This window comes from Bidens hawaiensis, unplaced genomic scaffold, assembly GCF_021521415.1.
Source record: "Bidens hawaiensis isolate Kalapana, Puna unplaced genomic scaffold, B.hawaiensis_p1.1 tig00002717_1, whole genome shotgun sequence".
Taxonomy (NCBI): domain Eukaryota; kingdom Viridiplantae; phylum Streptophyta; class Magnoliopsida; order Asterales; family Asteraceae; genus Bidens; species Bidens hawaiensis.
In genome coordinates, this window is record NW_027491146.1 from 1,982,541 (window position 1) to 2,000,322 (window position 17,782).

The 17,782-nt window shown below is 36.8% G+C and overlaps 1 protein-coding gene across 1 annotated transcript; it reads left to right on the plus strand.

Moving 5' to 3' along the window:
* LOC143620825 (disease resistance protein RGA2-like) lies at positions 1-2,757 on the plus strand. The gene has a single exon (XM_077092423.1). The coding sequence runs from the start codon at positions 1-3 to the stop codon at positions 2,755-2,757; it is 2,757 nt and encodes a 918-aa protein (XP_076948538.1).
* The last annotated feature ends 15,025 nt before the right edge of the window (positions 2,758-17,782 follow it).

The window sequence follows — 17,782 nt, forward strand, 5'->3', positions numbered from 1 at the left end:
ATGGAGGATGTGATTGTTACGGCCCTTGTGAGAGAGGTAATATGGAGACTGACTTCTGAAGCGATCTCCAAGTGTGATCCATGTTGGGGAATTGAAAACCAATATTTGACACTCAAAAGAAGATTCTTCCAAATCCAAGAAGTTCTTCATGATGCAAAAGACAAACGTAGCAAGGAACAGGTGGTAGATTCATGGCTTAAGAGTCTCAGATCTGCGTCCCTAATGGTAGAAAATGTGCTGGAGGATGTCTCAGCTCAAGCTTTGCTACAACGTCTAGACCAAAAAAGAGGCATAAACTACATGGTAAGAGCCTTCTTTTCCATTGATCAAAATCATCTTATATTTCGTGTTAGGATTGCTCACAAAGTTAGAGCCTTGAAAAGAAAACTGGAAGCCATTGCATCCCAGAGATTTGCATTAAGTTTGATCCCCGGTGCGGTAAGTAATTTAGATGTGGAAGTTGCAGATGAAATGCCAGATAGGCAAACTAGCTCGTTTATACATGCTTCACTTATATTCGGTAGAAATGAAGAGACTGAGATGGTAACTAAACAGATATGCAACGAAGGTGCTAGAAATTATGACAATGGTGAGATTCAGGTGTTTGGCATATTGGGTATGGGAGGCGTGGGAAAGACTACTCTAGCTCAACTAGTTTATAACAATGAAAGGGTGAATAGGTTTTTTAATATTAAATGTTGGGTGTGTGTCTCTAAAAATTTCCAAGTTAAAAAGCTAATAAAAAGTATAATTGAATCCATAGATAAACGAGAGTGTGGGCTTACACATCTAGAGGTGTTGCAGGAGTCCCTTCAAACAAAGTTAAGGGGAAATAGAATTCTTATTGTGCTAGATGACGTTAGGATTGAACATGTTGAAAAGCCCAAGTGGGACATATTAGTGGAAACATTAAGTTGTGGGGCTGAAGGAAGTATTGTTGTGTTTACCACACGATCCCAGACGACATGCCAAATGTTGGTTAAAGATCCTGAGTTTCAACATAATATGCCACCTTTATCAGATGAGGACTCATGGTTATTATTTAAAAAGCTTGCATTTGCACAAAGAGTAGAGGACAAAGACATAAGTGAGCTAGAGCCTATTGGAAGGGAGATAGTTAGAAAATGTAAAGGACTTCCTTTAGCAGTGAAGACCTTAGGTAGCTTAATGTGGTCAAAACATAGTAAACGTGATTGGGAGGATGTGAACAAAAGCAACATCTGGGAGTTGCTAAAAATGCAAGGGCTGCAAGATGTGCAAGAAACGGAAGAAAATGAGGTCTTCCTAGCTTTGAAGTTTAGCTATGATGGTTTGCTTCCACATTTAAAGCAATGTTTCGCTTATTGTTGTTTGTTTCCTAAAGGTTTTGATTTGGAAAAGGATGTGGTTATTGAGTTGTGGGTTGTTAGCGGTTTCATTCCACGGAGAGGAGATATAGACTTGTATGTGCTTGGGGAAGAAATTTTTGATTTCTTGGTTTGGAGGTCCTTCTTTGAGGTTTCAGAGAATAAGAACTACTCAAAAGATAGATATGTAATACCTTATCAAATGTATGACATGGCACGGAATGTGATGGTTGATGATTGCTTTGTTATAAAGGATGCAGATAAGAAAGTTATAATCCCAAATGAGGCACTTCATTTGAGTTCATCAAGTCTTGATATTCAACTTTCAACCCAGGATTTAGGACGCTCAACATCATTAAGGTCAATATTCATGTTTGGAGCAGAGTTTGAATGTAATATTAGCCAAATTTTCAACCATGTATATCTAAGAGTATTATACTTGTGCGGTATTGGATTAGGGGTACTGCCTGAATCAATTTGCAAACTCAAGCATTTGAAATACTTGAATTTATCATATTCAAGTATAGAAGTTTTACCTGAGTCGATTATTTATCTCCAAAAGTTGCAAGTGCTTCTATTGATATTCTGTTATGAACTGTGTAAGCTACCTGAAGGCCTAAGATACATGAGCTCTCTTCGACTGTTGGACATTAGTTATTGTCATTCACTTCTGTGTTTGCCATCTGGCATCAAAGAACTTAGAAGTTTTCGAAGACTTCCACGGTTTCATGTTGGTAACAAAATTGGTGCCAAAATAGGGGAATTGGGGGATCTAAACCTTCTTGAGGGGGAGTTGGAGATATCAGGACTTGAGAACGTTGAAGACTTAGAAGAAGTCAAGAGTGCCAATCTCAAAGACAAAAGAAAACTGACATGTTTGAAGTTAAGTTGGTCTAACATGTATATGAGAGAAAGTAAACGGGAATTGCAAGAATACGATAAAAATGTTCTCGAGCGACTAGAACCAGATCCGAGTCTCAAGAAACTGAGCATCTTTTTTTACATGGGAAAAATTATTTCTCCAAGTTGGATATTAAAGTTAAATAATTTGGTAGAAATTGGATTTTCTGGGTGTAAGCGATGTGAGTGTATTCCACCACTTGGGAAATTACTCAGTCTTAAGGTCATTAAGCTGTTAGGAATGGATTCTTTGGAGGGTTTCCATAATGATGACATGTCAGAAGACACCAATATGTTTCCTGGTTTACAAGAATTAAACATCTTCATATGTCCAAATTTGGTTTCCTTGCCGCCTAATCTCCCAAAACTCAAGATCTTAAAATTGGAAGAGTGTGGGGCATTAAGTTCGTTGCCGGATGAAAGTTTCAGGAATCTCAACAAAATTGAGATAACCGGATGTAAAAAACTAAGCCAAAAGTATGGGGGCGATTGGTCTAAATTTCTCATATGAATAATACGATATTTGAAATTAAGATGGTGTGTTTTTCTATCACAATAATATATTTATCTTTTCAAAAGACATTCATAGCATCTTCGTTATCTATTTCATTATGCGTGATTCCCTAGCAAGTTATTGGTGTTTGAGTATACCTAACAAAAGTTTATTAAATCCTTCTGTTATTTATCAATCATGGTTTCAAATGCAGGTTTGGTATTTACCTGTTGCACTGAATTTGGCGCTCTTGCTTGTAGATGTCATGCATTTGTTTTTGCTTCCTTTTGTTTTAATCAAATGAATTTGTGGTATATCCATCTTTGTTCGTTAAGGATCATAACTTCTATGACTTCTTGCGTAAGCTAGCTAAGTGAAATTGTGATTTCTACTAAAGTAAATTAATTTGTATAATGCATGTTTTGTTTTAAGGTGCTTGTTTTCAAGACGTGTATCATTGGGGTGTGTTGGGACATTTTCCATTAATGTATACTTGAGGGGTGTCGTGCGATGCGCTGCATGACACAACATTTAGGTAGCGGTTGGTAGAAGGGAATGAGAGACGGAATGGAAGGGTCATTCCAAAGGAATGAAAAAAGTCATGTTTGGTTGTCATGTGATAATGAAACTATTCTATTATGAATGAAATTCCTTCTAAATATATGATTTTCATTCTTTAAGGAGTAGGTGTTTTTTTTTATTCTTTCAAGAAAATGGAATCAACAGCACCACCAATAATAATAATAATAATAAAATATTATGATTATTATTATATTAGAATTATTATTACATTATCATATTATTATGTTATTGTTATTAATTTTATTACATTACTATTACTTTTTATATTATAATCAATGTTGTAAAACTCCCGAGTAGGCGGCCGAGTACTCCCCGATTACAACCCACCTAGATCGAGTACTCCCCGCCTCGGCCGAGTACTCCGTAGGTATTTTCCGAGTAATCCCCGACTATTCCCGAGTAGTCGCGACTCCCCAGTTGACGGCTTAGGACCGCCTAACAACTTTTACAACCTTGATTATAATATAGCAATTATTATATTAGAGTTATTGTCGTATTATCAGTATTATTAAAATTATTTGGCAAGTCAAACGCTTCATAACATGCATGTGTGATTCAACATTTTTATGATTATCTTTATTCGCTTTAGTGGTCTCGTTGAAGCGTGCAGGTCTTAAAAATGAGTTAATATGAATATTCATGTTATTAATATTATTTATTATTACTGGGAGCAGCAATAATAATAATAATAATAATAATAATAATAATAATAAAGGGATAAATCATTCCATTCCTATATGGTAATCAAATATGACAATGAGAAGGCAATGATTCATTTCATTTCTTTGTCCATTCCATTCCTATGTTCATTCCATTCTCTCATCCATTCCACTACGTCGTACTAAACATACCCTTAGAGCGGTATTCATTATTTTGTACTAGGCGGCTACTAAGGCCACTTTTAGTTATATATATATATATATACATATATATATACACACACACACACACATATAGAGGTGGAATCTAGTAAAAACTCCTTTTAAAGAAAAAACTTAAAAACTTCTAAAAAAACAATTTTTAACTTTTAAATTTTTTTTTTTTTGAAGTTTCTTTTTTTTTTCCATTATTCTTATATGTTGTTATTGGTTAAAAAAAAACTTGTCGGTAACCTTGTCGAGGTATAGTGCGCATATGTAATAGTGTGCATTGCATATATGCAAAAGTGTTTGTATTGCATAGAATACAACACCATTGCACATATTTGATACACACTATTGTATATATGCAATATAAGACTAATACACACATCGAATACACATTAGTACGTATGTGTAATACAACATTAACTCACATGTGCACCACATCGACTTTTATTTTATTATTATTTTTTTCCATATAATACAACACTACTACACATATACAATACACAAATATTGAATATGTACAATAAAACACTATTAAACTCAAAAATACATAGTAATACACACGTGTAATACAACGGTATCGCACAGTAATACATATGAGCATTACATCGGTTTTTTTTATTTTTTTCGAGTGAAATATAAGAAAATATAAGAGTAATGGCTAAAACAGAATTTTGAAAATATTTTTTTATTTTTAATTAAAAATAATTCTTTAGGAGTTTTTAAGTTTTCTCTCCAAATGTGAGTTTTCTCTTGATCCTCTCCCTATATATATATATATATATATATATATATATATATATATATATATATATATATATATATATATATATATAGGGTAAGGATCCTAAGAGAACCTTCGGCAAATTGAGAACTTTGAGAACTATTTTGGACCACTAAAAAATACCTCCAAAATATTTAAAAAATTATAAAAAAAAAACAAAAATTTTAAAAAACTAAAAAAAATCAAAATTCTTATATTTCATTCTGGTTTTATTAAAAAATGATTTTTTTTAATTCGTATTATACCTATACACATATGTATACTTTCATTTAATCTCTAGTTACGTAATGTACACATGTGTACATTATCATTTACCTTAAATTATACATATGTGCATAGAAAAAACATATGTGTACATATTATACATATATGTATAATTTAGCTAAACCGAGAAAAAAAAAATTTTGGTTTTTTTTATTTTTTTAAAAACCGGGATGATAAATAAGAACTTTGGTTTTTTACTTTTTTATTTTTGTGTTTTTTTGTTTTATGATTTTTTTTGTTTTTGGTTTTTTTGTGGTCCAAAATGATTTTCATAGTTCTGAATTCTCAAAAAATTTTCACATGATCTTGATCCTATATATATATATATATATAGGGGATGGATCATGCGAGAAGTGGTATTACAACGAGAAGTGAGAGAAATGAATCTCATCCATTGATTACACACATCAATGGTTTCAAATGCAAATGCATGATGGTATTTTTGTAATTATCTTGAAGATCTCTTATGATATTATAAGCTAAAAAGGACAAAATGGTCTAAAACTATCAGATTGAAAAAAGTAACGCTTGGAAACCCTTATTTCACTCCCAAACCATTTGCCATTATTTGTAGCTTAAAACATGTCACTCAATATGAAAATGATACACAAAATCGACGAGAATAACGACATACACTCTGTTTGCTAGTGTATAAGAATCAATCAACCATCATCATCGTGTTCTTGTGAAGCTTAATTGAGGGTATTTCTGTTTGATTTGGTGACCCTATCAGACGCAAGGCTTCAAGGTATACAGGCTAATATGTGTTTTTTGTTTGAATCAAAGTATCACATAAAATAAGAAATGCCTATACTGTGATATTTTTAATTGTATTTCATCATCGAGGTGTGTTATTCACATTTATATTTTTTATACATATTTTTTTTTCAATTGAGTTTTGTAGATGTAGTGATATAAGGTTTCCATACTAAGATAATAGGGAAATCAAATTTTTACAAAGATTTAATACATTTAAATGTGTGTGTTGTGGTGTTAGTAATAGATAAATAATTGAGTGGAGGCCTAATTATTTAAAAAACATGCATGTTGTGTAAGTTGAATGGTTAAAGCTACTGCATCCCTAAGATGTCAAGATTTAGTTCCTTTTCAAAGTTTATGCATCTGGTTGTTTCGTGTATTTGGTAATAACTGATGATTTAACAAAGTGTAAGGTTTATATTGTGTAGTTAATAATAATTGAGGACTAGGCACGGGTGTAAGTTTATGAAATCGTATAATAATTAACGATAAAGCATACCTATGTCCCTACGTACGAGATTAGTTAGTTTTAGGTACCTAGTCCATAGTCGTTCTGGGTAGACCTGACTTATTCAAACATGTCACAGTTGTGAGCACATGAACTTCTTTCTTTAACAAACTTAGGTGACAAATATTTATGCAAAATGTTTATTTTCATCAAGTTTATTAGAAAGCAAATCACTGCTTTTAGAAGTTTTAGAGAAATCAACCACACAATTGTCTTTGCTCTTTAAAACAGAGCCCACACAAACATCAGTAGAAACATTATTCAAAACAGGCAAATTCAAAGAAACATGAGAATTAATAGGTAAGATCAAATCATCCTCATCAGTCCAATCCTCAATTATTACTTCATCTTCACATGAAGTAAACACATTATAATCATTCACCTAGATGTTGATTCAGTAGCGCTGACTAAACCAACCGTACCTTTGCCATTTGCAGTCGACTTACCATACTGCATGCATTTTTCCATTTCTTCATCTTCTTTGGTAAGAGGAAGACCAGTGTAGTTGTCATTATATGGAAGAGGAAACATAATGTACCCAATACCCACATCCTTATTTTCCTTCCATTTTAATTGGTTTTCAATCATGGACTCAACGACAGCAATAGAGACATCAAATTTCTTAAAATTGAATTCAGCATTTTCAAATTTATTGGTTAACTTAGCAATCTCCAACTTAGATGCATCTAACTTGGAGGTTAGTTCGGAAATTTTCTGTTTAGCATCCAAGTGGTGACAACATTTTATGCTAAAATCATATTGAAGTTTTGAAAAATCCTTTTGTTGTGCCCTAGTTTCTCTTTTAAAGCCTTTTCTAGTTTCTTAAGGGTGAGAATTTCATTTTTTATTCCCTCCATTTCTCTAAGCAGATTACTATTGTGAGTTTTATACAAATCTACCTTATTAATACAGGATTGGGAACACAGTTCAGAACTTACCTCGGATGAGCTAGAAGAGGTGAAGGCCATGAAAGCATACCGAAGATCCTTAACCTGCTCCTCAGCTTCATTCTCTTCTTCTTCGACATCAACCTTGGCAAAGTTGATCATTCCAAGAGAACTGTTGAGCCACCAATCCCTGCTCACCTTCACTTGAACCAACTGCATTCTTTCCTCTACCATTGTTAACTAGAACCAATGCCCTTTCTCTGTTTCCCTCCTTGGCAGGATTCGTGCATTCACGAGCAAAATGACCCAGTTCATGACAATTATAACACCTCAAAGTATCCTTGTTAAACCCCACCTTCTGATTAGTAGGCACATTCCAGTTGTTTCTGCCTGTTTTCTTTGTAAACTTCTTAGCTCTAAACACAGCTATGTCAATTTGCCAAGAGATATCCATTTCCTCCACATCATCAGGATGAATCTGATCCAGCTCAACAGCTACAACGGGTTGAACCAGATCTCCAGCAAGAAAAGCATTGTAGCAGTTCATAAAACCTGCCATCAAAGCAATGTTTTCTTAAGTCTCCTTCAAAATAGTGGGAATCTCAATGGGACATTGATTGGAAGTGGTAGTAGAAGCATGTGGCTTGGTTGCAGGAGCTGATTGTGGGAACAAAACAGGAGTAGGCTGTGCTGGTTGCGAAGTGAATTGACCTTGAGCTGACTTAAACATTTAAAAGGTCAGCTGAGGCTGCTGTGATTGAGCATGCTGACCCTGAGAGGACTTGAACATGGAGAAACTGTCTTGTGAAAGGAGAGCATTGTTAGAAGTAGCACTATAATCAGCTGTATTATAAGAGTTGACATGGTTAATGGCACGCAGCTTATCATCCATATCACATGCTTTAATAATTGCCATCACTTTTGAAAAGGTTAGCCTGGCCAGATCATTTGTCTTCTTGATGACAGCAACATTCATGTCCCAGCTTTGTGGCAGGGTATTGACCAGCTTATTATTTATCTCAGAAGTGGTCAGGTTTATGTTGGCAGATCGCATTTTTGTGACCAACGATATAAACCTATGAAGCTGTGTCTTCAAATACTCACCTAGAATATGATTGAACATATTAAACTTCTATCGCAAGAGATCTTGTCGGCTTCTCCTCATATCCTCATTGCCCTCATATACCTCAATGAGGCCCCCCATAGAGCCTTCGCAGACTGTAGCTCTCTGAATCCCAAGGCAATTTCAGGTAAAAGTGCCATTGTTAATGTACGTAGCAAGAGCCTTTTCATCCTCTTTAATCCTATCAAAATCTGCGTCGACGTACAACTCGACTGGCTTTATCACCACTTCACAAGTACCTTCCCTCTGATAAGTGATGATTTGAGGACCCCTGACGATGCTCCTCTAGATCATAGCATCCTTTATCTTCACGTATTTCTCAAACCTGAACTTCCATTCGGCGAACCCCATAGAAGACAGTAAACGGGGTACATGAGTAGCAGTTCCCATGATTGAGTCCAGCTCTTGGTGTAAAGCAACATTTTGAAGATGTACTAACTGATTGGTCCATCTTACGCTTGACCGAGAACTCTGAATTCTGATAATTAAACCGAGAACACTGAAAGTTGACCGAGAATGATCAAAAATTCCCGAGAACACTAAAAATTGACCAAGAACGATAAAAAATGCCCGAGAACACTGAAAGTTAACCGAAAACAAACAAAAACTGGCCGAAAACAATTAAATCTTCCCGAGAACCCAATAACTCCACCAAGAATGATCAAATCTTCCTGAGAATTCAATAAGATCATCGAAAGCAATCAATTCTGCCCGAGAACCTTCAAAATTGGCCGAAAACCATCAGAACTCTAGATATGGTAATCTTTGAATATATAGTCAAATCCCGAGAATGAAGGGATTTGAATTTAACTCAAAGATCAGCTCAAATCCTTTCCAGAAGAGTTTCAACAACCCAAAGAATAATTCTTCTTCAATTTCCAGAATTCTTCAACCAAAAATCACCGGTAGAATCTTTGATTTCACCTTAAACTGCGCCTGGAATAGGTCTATAGGCTCTGATACCAATTGTAAGTCCCGTGAGAGGATCTTTCAATGTGATATCAATTAATTCGTTGATAGGCGGAAACTAACAACGAACCGATTCAATAGCAAAAAAAGTATCACAATAAACATGATGAATCTAGCTTCAAAACACATGTATATATTTCGACGGGTGCTTAAGCCCTTTAACAAAACTTACACGGTGATCACCCAGCTAACAAACAACCCTAACATAGACTACATGCATCGTATATATAGTTATACCAACCTAGGCTCAAATACATACAAAAGCCCACCGAAATCCCATGATTTCAGTTTACATAATATAGCCCAAAGCTAAGCTCAAAATATTAAGCATAAACCATAAATATATTCCAACACATACTATTGAAAACTAGAGCATGACATATCGGATGAGTCAAACATAATGTCTATTATGATAACCATCAATCAATCAACCAATCAATCAATCATACCCTTTATTTCCCACAAATAGCATAGGCTATCAACAAGTAGGGTCTAGGGAGGGTGGGATGTAGGCAAACCTTCCCTCTATCCCTAAGGATAGAGATGTTGCTTCTGACGAGAACCCCAACTCAAAAGTAGATAGATATAAGATACTAAACTAGAACACTATGATATTAGTAAGTCTTAAGCAAACATTTCATTATAGCTAAACTAAAACAAAAACCAAGGTAAGATTAAGCAAATAATAATATAACAGAGTAATAGTTCTAGTAGTAGTCGTAGTAGTAGTGGTAGTAGTAGTAGTAATAATAATAATAGTACTAATAATTATAATAGTACTAATAATAATAATAACACAACAACACAACAATAATAATAGTAATAAATGTTATGACAAGAAAAATAGCCCATCCTCCTAAAGGTCATTAAACTTAATTCTACATCTACAAGAACTCCTATCCTCAACCATGTCCTCAGAGAGGTGCAAGTCTAGCAAATCCCTTCTAATCCTCTCATCCCAAGTCAATTGGGTCTACCTCTACCTCTCCTCCCCTCTATAATAAGAGTTTCCACTGATCTTACGAGAGTCGTTGTCTGTCTCCTTTTTACAAGTCCAAACCATCTCAATCTGTCTTCCCTTATCTTATCTGATATACTGGCCACCCTTAGTTTTTCCCAAACAACCTTGTTTCTTATTCGGTTTAACCTTGTGTGCCAATACATCCACCATAGCATCATCATCTCTGCTACCTTCAACTTACGCATATGTGTCTTCTTAATGGCCCAACATTCTGTTCCGTATAGCATCGCAGGTCTAATGGCAACCCTATAAAACTTTCCCTTTAATTTAGTTGGGAACCTCTTGTCGCACAGCACCCCTGTGGCAGCTCTCCATTTACACTATCCTGCTTGGACACGATGGGCTATGTCAATATCTATGCCCCCGTCACTTTGTACATACGATCCTAACTATTTAAACTTGGTTGCCTGCGGAACCTCCTGGCCTTCAATGGTGATTTGAACGTCTTCATCATCATTTACCCCACCAAAGTCACAGTAAAGATACTTCGTCTTTGACCGACTAATTTTTAAGCCTTTACTCTCTAGAGCAGATCTCCACTCCTCTAATTTCGTGTTCAGATCTTGTTTACTCTCAGTGATCAACACAATATCGTCTGCGAAAAGCATGCACCAAGGAACAATATCATGAATCAACTTTGAATGTTCATCTAGGACTACTGCAAAAAGGAATGGACTCAATGCTGATCCCTGATGAAGGCCTACCTCAGCGTGGAAGAAGTCAGTATCCTCTACAGGTGCACGTACGCTTGTTTTAGACTTGGCATACATATCCCTAATTATCTGTATATATTTTCCCCTAACACCTCTCCTCTCAAGGCAATCCCAAAGGAGTCGACGTGACAAACTGTCATACGCCTTTTCCAGGTCAAAAAACACCATATGCAGGTTACATTTTTTTATCTCTATACTTTTCCATTAATCTTCTTAGGATGTGTATCGCCTCTGTAGTTGACCGTCCCGGCATAAAACCAAATTGGTTAACTGTGACCTGAGTTTCCCGTCTAAGTCTAACCTCAATAATTCTTTCCCATAGTTTTATCGTGTGGCTTAGTAGCTTGATTCCTTTGTAGTTACCGCAATATTGGGCGTCTCCTTTGCTCTTATAAATAGGGACTACGACACTACTTCTCCATTGATCTGGCATCTTTTCAATTTTTAAAATAGTTTTAAACAAAGTGGTTAACCACATAACTCCTTTTTCCCCCAAACACTTCCACACCTCGATCGCTATGTTGTCTAGGCCAACTGCCTTAGCCATTCCCATCTTCCTAAGTTCATTCCTCACCTCTTCTTGTGTGATACGTCGACAGTAACAATTATTCCATTGTTGTATAGTTGTGTTCAAATTTTGTTGTTGGTGAGTGCTCCCATTGTTGAAAAGGTTGTGGAAGTAGGTTTGCCATCTCGACTTCATATCCTGCTCCTTTACCAATACACGTCCATCCTCAACCTTTATAAACTTCAGTACCCCTAGATCTTGCCTTCTACGCTCCCTGGCTTTGGCCATCTTAAACATATCGTGTTCCCCCTCCTTTGTTTCCAGACGTTCATACATCCGTTTAAAGGCCATGTTCTTTGCTTCTGACACTGCCTTTTTCGCCTCTCTCTTGGCCTTTTTGTGCATCTCCCTCAATCCGAGTCGCTCCTCTTTGTTTGTGCATGATAACAAGAACTCATTAACTAAATGTTATCACTAGAGTTATTCTAGATTTAGTTTTTCCTAAGATTAATCAAAATAACTCCTAAGATGCATGCATTTCTTCTAAATTCTAGCTATAAGGATAAATGGCATTATAAATACATCATAATGTATAATACCATGGCCCATAAAATTAAGGGCTCACACATGGAAGTAAGTACAGTTTTTCAGTATATTACATACTAAATTTCAACTAGTACAGTTTGATACCTTAAGAATTAACTATTACACTCACAAGTACCAAAGGAAAACGGGTGTATTGATGAGCACTGAAAAAAAGATGTTATTCATCTCATTACCACTTTAACCTGAAAGATGATAGTGCTAAGGTCCATGAACAAAATACAAGTATTGCTTTTAGCTTTAAATTCTCTAAGGAGAAATCTCGTTGTAAAAATATGTTATTAAATGAGGCATGCGCAATGAGATTAACCATAATTCAAAAGAGCAGCCGGCTAAAATCGTTATTTATATATTAATGGTATTTAAGTCCGCTAATCCTAATATTCCAATTAACACGTTATAGGTTGATTCTAGTTTTATACGTTTCCTTATCAAAAATTATCAAATAACTAACATTAGGGTTAGTGACAAATTTAAATGCTAAGGCTATTAAAACCATAATAAACTATTTTCTAGTTATGTTTTATGATACCTTACAAAATTCTGAAGAATATTCATAATTCAGTATCAATACTTAAGCTACATTTCGAAAGTTGTGAGATTTGCATAGCCAACAAAAAGTCACCGTTACCATAAACTGTTATATTATTTGTTATCTATATTTGGATAGAACTAGATAATACTATATATTTTCACACCTTTTGTTATCATGCAAATGAGAATTTAACAAAAGATAAATGAGACCTAAAAATTTCATCCATTGAAACCAAGTTATATGAGAAATCATGACATGGTTGATAAGGATGATTTTTCATCTAGTCTCATTCTCAGTTATTTTTAAATAATGTGTTAGATGCCTCTTCTCGTGGTTCACAAATTTTCACCAGACGAATTGGAGGATCCTGTTGATCCGACCCTTTATCGAGCCATGATCGGTTCTTTAGTGTATCTAATAACTTCTCGTCCTGATATTATGTTTACTGCTTGTCTATGTGCCAGGTATCAGTCAAGTCCCCTAGTGACTCACATGGCGGCTATTAAGCGTATATTGCACTATCTGAGGGGTAATCCTGACACCGGGTTATGGTATCCCAAGGATAATAGTTTCGATCTCACTACTTATAAAGATTTGGACTACGGAGGGTGCAAGATTGATGTTCGGATCAATTTGTACATAGTTCGTGTGTTTATTTTACTTGTTTTAGTTGTTTATTTCATGAACTTTGGTACTTCATACGTGTTTGTTATATTTCATGTCATAGGTGATTAAAGAAGCTAATATGGACCTGTACGAGCATAGAATGAAGACCGGGATGATGTGTGATAGCGTATGGTCAAAACCAGAGGATTTGAGTAAAAGTTGATTTCAGAGTATCATATGCTGAAAACAGAGTATCATATATTGAGCATAAGATGAGCGTACATCAGGAGTTTTTAAAGTATGGTTTGTTGATTTAGAGTATCTTACTCTAAAGTTAGAGTACCATTTGCTGAAACTAGAGTACCATATGCTAGACCAAATAAAACCATGTGATCGCAAATTTAGGGTTTGAGAAAAGGACATCTCTGGAGGCAGTTACCAAACCATTTTGAGAGCAGCAAAGGAGAAAACCATCAATTCCAATCATCTCTACTTCACCTACATGATCTATAACATCAAGATTGAAGACCGAGAGATGACGAATCGCGGTTAATCCCTTCTAGTCATACCCGAGGTGTATAGTTTGTAATCTTTCAATTTATTTCTCATGTACTAGAACAACTAATTATAATTGTCTTAATGTTAATCTATGAGTATTGATGTTTAGTATATCCTTGCATTCAGTCGGTTTAGGATTTTGTCGATCAGAACGATTAGTTTGTCGGTTGCTATATTAATTGCTCGTTCGATTGTTTTGACCTGTTAATTAAAAGAAAGCATATGTTTGCCCTTAGTTCAGTCATACTGGCAGGGACCGTTTGATAACCAGTGCCGTGTGTTAGCGAGCGTGGATGCCTAAGGTTTAACCGATTAGTCAGTCCGTAGTTGACACAAGATAGTTTATCTGTTGTGTGCATGAGTTTGCTGTTAGTTTGCTAACTTGAATTCCCGGGTTTGATTTGCTTGTTAATTGATTGAATACTTGATTAATTGTTCGTTTCTTATAAAACTAAATTGTTTGCTAGTGTGATCAGCACTTTGATATAGTTCACTTCATAATGTTAGGAGTCGGTTTCACTTTACACTGACCACATACTCCTCGTGGTTCGACACCCTACTTACCCTGACTAGCTTAAGGTGATTAGGACACTGATTTAATTGTTTTTGTCTAGATAACGACAGTCTAGCATCAAAATGGCGCCGTTGCCGGGGAGTTAGTGCGCTTAGTGTTTTTGTGATTAATTGATTCCTTAGTTTAATTTAGTTTTTATTTTTAGTTTAGTTTTATTTTCCCATTTTACGTGGGGTGTGTTATTTGTGCAGGTAACATGTTTATGCACACCCGCCGTTCAGGAAGAGATTCTCCACTGATTTACGAGCCAGAAATCGAACTTATAGCTCGGCAGAACCGAGCTCAGATCAGAAATTCAGAACGGAAGGTCAGAACCAGAATCAAAACAAAAACTTACAACCCGAAGCTTTCCAACCCGAACAGAATCCACAAATAATGACCAACCACCACCGATAAACACCAATCCACAACCACAAAATTCAGCCCGACAATCCAGAACCCAAAACCGAAACCTTGACGGACCCGGGCCATCAGCCCCGAACAATACCCCTCATCATTGACAGCCGATTATACGTGATTTTGATCATGTTAGTATTCATACTGAAGACGAAGAAGAGGGAGATGAGGGGGAACGAGAACCGAGGAATGATGGTAGTAATGGGGATGAATGGAGAGTTAGAAGCGATACGGGTTTGAGCCGAGAAACACGGATAAGAAGGTTGAGGAACCGGTTAGGGTGAGAGGTGACAAGTGGAGGAACAGAAACCGAGACAAAGATGGTGTTGGAAGATATCGGGAGGAACGAACATAGGCGATTCAGGTTAACCGGGGAGGTTTTGAGGAACTGAGGGCCAGGCGAAGGAATTACGGGCCTCCGGTTCAGGGTGTTAACAGTCGGTTCAGACCGGCTATTTCAGATGGTGCCTCACCGATTGTCCCAAAGGTTCACATACAGGGACAACCGACATTCAAATCCCGTCCGTCCTACATTAACATAGTACCTCACTTTCACGGACTGGGATCTGAAGACCCGTATTCACACTTGCTAGATTTTTCAGCTATTTCTGGGTCTATCAGTGACGGTACATACGATCAGGATGAGGTTCGGTTGCGATTGTTCCAGTTTTCACTAAAGGACAAAGCCAAACACTGGTTCAACTCGCTACCGATGCACAGTATTGAGAACTGGGGTGAGATGCAGCAGATTTTCCTTAAAGAGTATTATTTACAGTCGAAGACCATTGAGGCCCGAATGGAGATTAGACACTTTTCACAGTTACCGGTTGAGTTGTTTCACGAGGTCTTTACTCGTTACAAGGAAATGATAAGGAAGTGCCCGCACCATCAGATTGAGTTGTGGGAATTGGTTAAGTGTTTCGTTGACGGGTTGACGTATGAAGACAGAAAACATTTGAAAGCCTCTTGTAATAGTCAGTTGTTGAATCAACCCGAGGAAGATTACTGGGAATTTTTGGAGTTTATGTGTGAAGATTCCAAGTTAGAGGCAGCTGCAGATCGAAGACGAAAACACGGGGTCAACAGATCGGTTAAATCAGCCTCGAGCAAGTCAGACAAAATTGCAGAGTTGGAAAGAGAACTCGCGGGTTATCGAAAAGAGAAGAAGAAAGAAGTTGGTAAAGTCGGGGTGAAATTCCCGGTTTATTCAGATTGTGGAGAGTTGGGGCATAAGGTTGAAGATTGCCCCGGGTTTGATGATGATGAAGAGTACCCCGACGAAGAGAAAGTCAGTTAAGCATACGGGGATTCAAGGGGCCAAGGGTTCAATTCGAATACTTATCACCCGGGCCTAAGGAATCACCCGAATTTCAAATACAGGAACGCGTCGAATCAGTCAAACCCGAACTTTCATGGGTCCAGTCAGAACCGACAACAGAACAGCTACTGATAGAGTGGTTCGAGCAGTTAGAGTAACAGTCGGGGATATAACAGAGATGGTTACCGGGGTAACAGTTCGTCGGGTAATCAGAATCAGGACCAGCAGAAGGGTAGTTCGGGAAATTCAGACAAGTCAGTTCATTCAAAATTCAATGCGTTGTTGAAGCTTGTGACAGATAATCAGAAAGAAACGCAGAAACAGTTCGAGTTGAGGGATAAGTCGTCAGAAGCAATGTTGAAACAGATTGGTCAACTCGTAGCAGATGTAGCGAGATTTCATAAAAAACGCGGGTCAATTACCGAGCAATACTACAGTAAACCCGCAGCATGCCAGTTCAAGCTCTAAGAAAGGTAATAGCGTGCATATCAACACGGTAAGTCTTCAACCTCATTTTGAAATTACTTGTGTTGAAGTTGATTCACTGCCACCGTATGTTGAGGCGGTGATGGAAGATGTTAGTGATGAGAACAATTGTGTTGGTCAAAATGAAACAATTTTCCAAAATGAATTGAAATTAAAAACAGATGAATTGTCTTTTTGTGAAAATTGCACTTGTGAAAAATGTTTAAATAGCAAATTGACCAACACGGGAGATGAGGAGGTGGAGGATAATACCACCTCAAGTAAACTCCAAGACCCAGGAGTGCCATTGTTATCAATTCAAATTGGGGAGTTTACAACTGATCGGGCACTTCTAGATCTTGGAGCAAGTGTTAGTATCATGCCTGACAGTTTATATGATCAGTATGTGTTCGGCCCTTTAGAAAGTGTAAACACCACCGTGGTATTGGCGGATCAAACTCATACACTCCCTCGAGGCATGGTTACTAATGTAATGGTTCAGGTGGATGAATTTAGCTACCCAATTGACTTCCTTGTACTTGATTATGCGAAAGGGAAAATTAAACAATCTGAAGTCATACTGGGTAGGCCATTCCTTGTCACAGCACATGCGGTAATTGATTGTGCTACAGGAGTTTTGGGAATTAAATGTGGGAACCGTGATAAGCGGTTATTATTATTTGAAAATGCTACTAACCCTCTTGTTGACAAGTGTGCATCTGTAACGTCCGTAAATTTCTGACCAAAGGTTTAACCTTGTAGTGTTGTGTGCACCTTTCGGTCTTGACCCGGCATTCTTTCGAGAGCTCCTTTCCACCCTCGTAAACGTATTTTACATAACTTTTCTTACAAGTTCAACGATTAGTAAAGTGGAGGGGCCAGAATGTTATTTTGTTATTATATTTTATATAAAAAAAAAACTAAACCCTAACCCATCACCGATCGGCGCCCCCTCCCCCTCTCTTCTCGATTTCCGTGCAGGTTTCAGCCATTCTCCGGCCTCC

Bases quoted from the DNA above. Each gene is read 5' to 3' on its own strand.
- LOC143620825 (XM_077092423.1), top strand. From the start codon at position 1: ATGGAGGATGTGATTGTTACGGCCCTTGTGAGAGAGGTAATATGGAGA.